The sequence below is a fragment of the Rhinopithecus bieti genome, unplaced genomic scaffold (assembly GCF_001698545.2).
Source record: "Rhinopithecus bieti isolate Rb0 unplaced genomic scaffold, ASM169854v2 scaffold_4553, whole genome shotgun sequence".
Classification (NCBI taxonomy): Eukaryota; Metazoa; Chordata; class Mammalia; order Primates; family Cercopithecidae; genus Rhinopithecus; species Rhinopithecus bieti.
In genome coordinates this window covers 3,590,711-3,593,894 of record NW_016804694.1, presented here as the reverse complement: position 1 = coordinate 3,593,894, position 3,184 = coordinate 3,590,711, and the positions used below count along the sequence as shown (strand labels likewise).

At 36.4% G+C, this 3,184-nt stretch overlaps 1 protein-coding gene across 1 annotated transcript in view; it reads right to left on the bottom strand.

The window, feature by feature from the left end:
- Positions 1-3,184, bottom strand: part of DNAH8 (dynein axonemal heavy chain 8) — a 333,448-nt gene that overhangs the window by 304,969 nt on the left and 25,295 nt on the right. Inside the window, 1 exon segment of the mRNA XM_017870032.1 lies at positions 3,072-3,178. Coding sequence (XP_017725521.1) covers positions 3,072-3,178 — 107 coding nt within the window.

The following is a 3,184-nucleotide window of genomic DNA, read 5'->3' as shown; positions in this document are numbered from 1 at the left end:
GACTCCGTCTCAAAAAAAAAAAAAAAAAAAAAAAGAATTGGAAATAAAAAACCAGAAACAGCATAATCACAGATGATATAGTTTGCTACATTTTTAAACTTCAAGCATATCTAAGGTCGGGAGCAGTGGCTCCCGCCTGTAATTTCAGCACTTTGGAAGGCTGAGGTGGAGGATCGCTTGAGCCCAGGAGTTCAAGACCAGCCTGGGCAACAAGCCAAGACCCCTTCTCCACAGAAATTTTTTAAATTAGTTGGGTGTGGTGGTGCATGTCTGTAGTCCCAGCTACTCAGGATGCTGAAGGGGGAGGATCGCTTAAGCCCAGAAGTTGGAGGCTGCAGTGAGCTATGATTATGCCACTACACTCCAGCCTCGGTGACAGAATGAGACCCTGTCTCCAAAAAAAAAAAAAAAAGACTAAAGACAAACTTTTACAATTAATAAACATGAAGAATTTAGTAAAGTTGCTAGATCTATACATAAAAATTAGTACCACTTCTTTACAAGCTATCTTGCAATCTGAAATTTTAATTTCCAAAAAGGTACAATTTATAACAGCAAAGAAAAAAGTGATAAGTGGAAATTAATCTGATGAAAGATATGCAAGACCTTTTTGGAGAGAATTTTAAAACTTATTTTACACACACAAAAGACCTACCTAAATGGGGAGGTATATCATGTTCATGGATGGAAAATTCAATAATATAAAGATGGCAGTTTTCTCTAAATTAACGTACACATTCAACGAAATTCTAATCAAAATCTCAATAGAGTTTTTCATGATATTTTAAAATTGGTTTCAAAATTAATTTTGAAAACAATTAGCCTGAAATAGTCAATGTAATTTTGACGAAAAACAGAAAACACTTGGCGTGCCAAATGTTGGTTTAGAAAAACGCTACAGAATTAAAGCAGCACAGCATAGTATAAAAAATAAGTAAATAGATCAGTGGGATAAACAAAGGGGTCTAACAACTTTATATATGACAGAGGTTATATTACAAATTTGTTTAAAAAATTGAATATTAAACAATTTAACAAAGAATCTTAATTCGAGACAATTGGCTAACTACAGGTACATGAAAAACACAAAATTAGATTTCTACCTCACATCACACACACACACACACAATTCCAGATGGATTAAACACCTAAATGTTAAAAATAAAATGGTAACATTTCTAAAAGACAACGTAGGAGACAGGGTAAAACTAGAAAGAAAAACATGGAATTGAGAAGCATAATTGTCAAGATAATAGTTACCACTAGGGGGAAGAAAAGGTGTTTCAAACTGGGAAGAGAAATGCAAGGGCATTTTAAGGTGCTGGTAATGTTCTATGTTTTTTCTTTCTTTCTTTCTTTCTTTCTTTTATTTATTTATTTATTTGTTTGTTTGTTTGTTTGTTTATTTATTTTGAGGCAGGGTCTCACTGTGTCGCCCAGGCTGGTCCTGAACTCCTGGGCTCAAGCAATCCTCTTGCCTTGGGCTCCCAAAGTGCTGGGATTACACGAGTGAGCCACCATGCCTAGCCTTGTTCTATTTCTTAACTTGTGCAAAGGTTACGCAGGTGTTCATTTTACAGTTTGTTCCTTTCATCATATTCATTTTTAGTCTATGCTATATTCACTATTTAAAATAAATAATTTAAGAGAATGTCTTCGTAACACTGGAGTAAGAAAGGGTTTCATAAGTAAATACATAAGTAAAATACAAAAGCACAGTTTTGTAGTTACTGGGGATAGCTAGGTTGAGGCTGGATTAACATTTGTAATTAATATATTTATCTACATTAAAAACTTAAGTTTCCACATGACTAAAGGCACTATACCACATGAAACATAACACAATGGGGACCAACATAGGATTAATATCTGGAAAATATTATTTAACCTCCAAAAATGTAGTAAGATAACATCAAGCCATCCAAACGAATAAAGGGATGATATGGATAAATGATATGAACAGGCAATGATACGGGTAAATGATATAAACAAGCAATTCAACACAGAGGAAACCAAAATAGCCATTAAATATGCTCAACCTCAATAGTATTTAGGGTAATACAAAGTAAACCAAGATATCATTTCACACTCAACATATTGGCAACAACTAAAAATCTGACAATTCCAAGTACCACCAAAGATTTTTTTTTTAAATAGGAAGTCTTGGCTGGGTACGGTGGCTGCAAGAGTTATCCAGTGGGCAATTACCCGTTTCAATCATCTAATGACACCTGGAAGCGAATGCTGTGGCCAGCACTCTAGACCCTAGGGGAGTCCTCCAATTTTTGCCACTCCAACTGCACAGTCCTCCTCCTAACATAGTTCTAGAAAGGTAAAACTGGAAATGCTTTTCTGTACCTCCTGCCCGGTCAAGATTTTTTCCCCCTGATCCTCACATAACTGAAGATTTTCTTGTCTAGTTCTGCTGTCCTGTGCTGATGAACTAGAGATCTAGGGGGTGGTTCCTAGAGTCCTCTTTCTGTTTAGGGCAATTATGTAATAGCCGATTTTCTTTCACAGTGTTTATAGTGTAAGTTGGAGCCTCTCATAATTTTGATATATGTTGTATTCCTATCACTACTTTTCTTACTGCCAGAAAAAATCTGACCGTAGAGCTGCAGGCTTGCCACTGTGATGCTGATGTCAAACAGCCTAGTCTGAACTTCCTTGACAGCACAGACAACTCCACTGATCGACCAAGAGGTGCTTATTTAGCGTCTAGCACTCTGGCTCTTCGCTGTGCCTTTTCCCTCTCTCTTTTATGGAGAGTATCAACAATTTAAACATTACTGGGGATGAATGATGGCTATTCCTGATTTTTCATTCTTTCATTCTCAACCCATATTGTTATGTTTTCTTCCTTGAAGTGAGAAATCTCTTAAAATTGATTTTAAGTGGTCCACAAAGAAGAATGATTTTGCTCTAGAGCCAAAAATTGGCTGAGTTTCAAACCAGATTCTGGAAGAAAGTCAAAGGAGACACCTCTTCCCTTTACTTTTAGAGACAAAATGCAATGGCTACGATGCACATAAAAACTACTAGTCCAGATGCAATTGTTTCAGTCAATTCACCTGTTCGATCTGTTTGTACCATACCATCAGCACTTCCTCTAGCTGACGAACAGTTTCTGAATTGCTGGCTGCAGCAGTTACTTCTTCAAAGGTGTGCAGTTTGGAAAATCAAC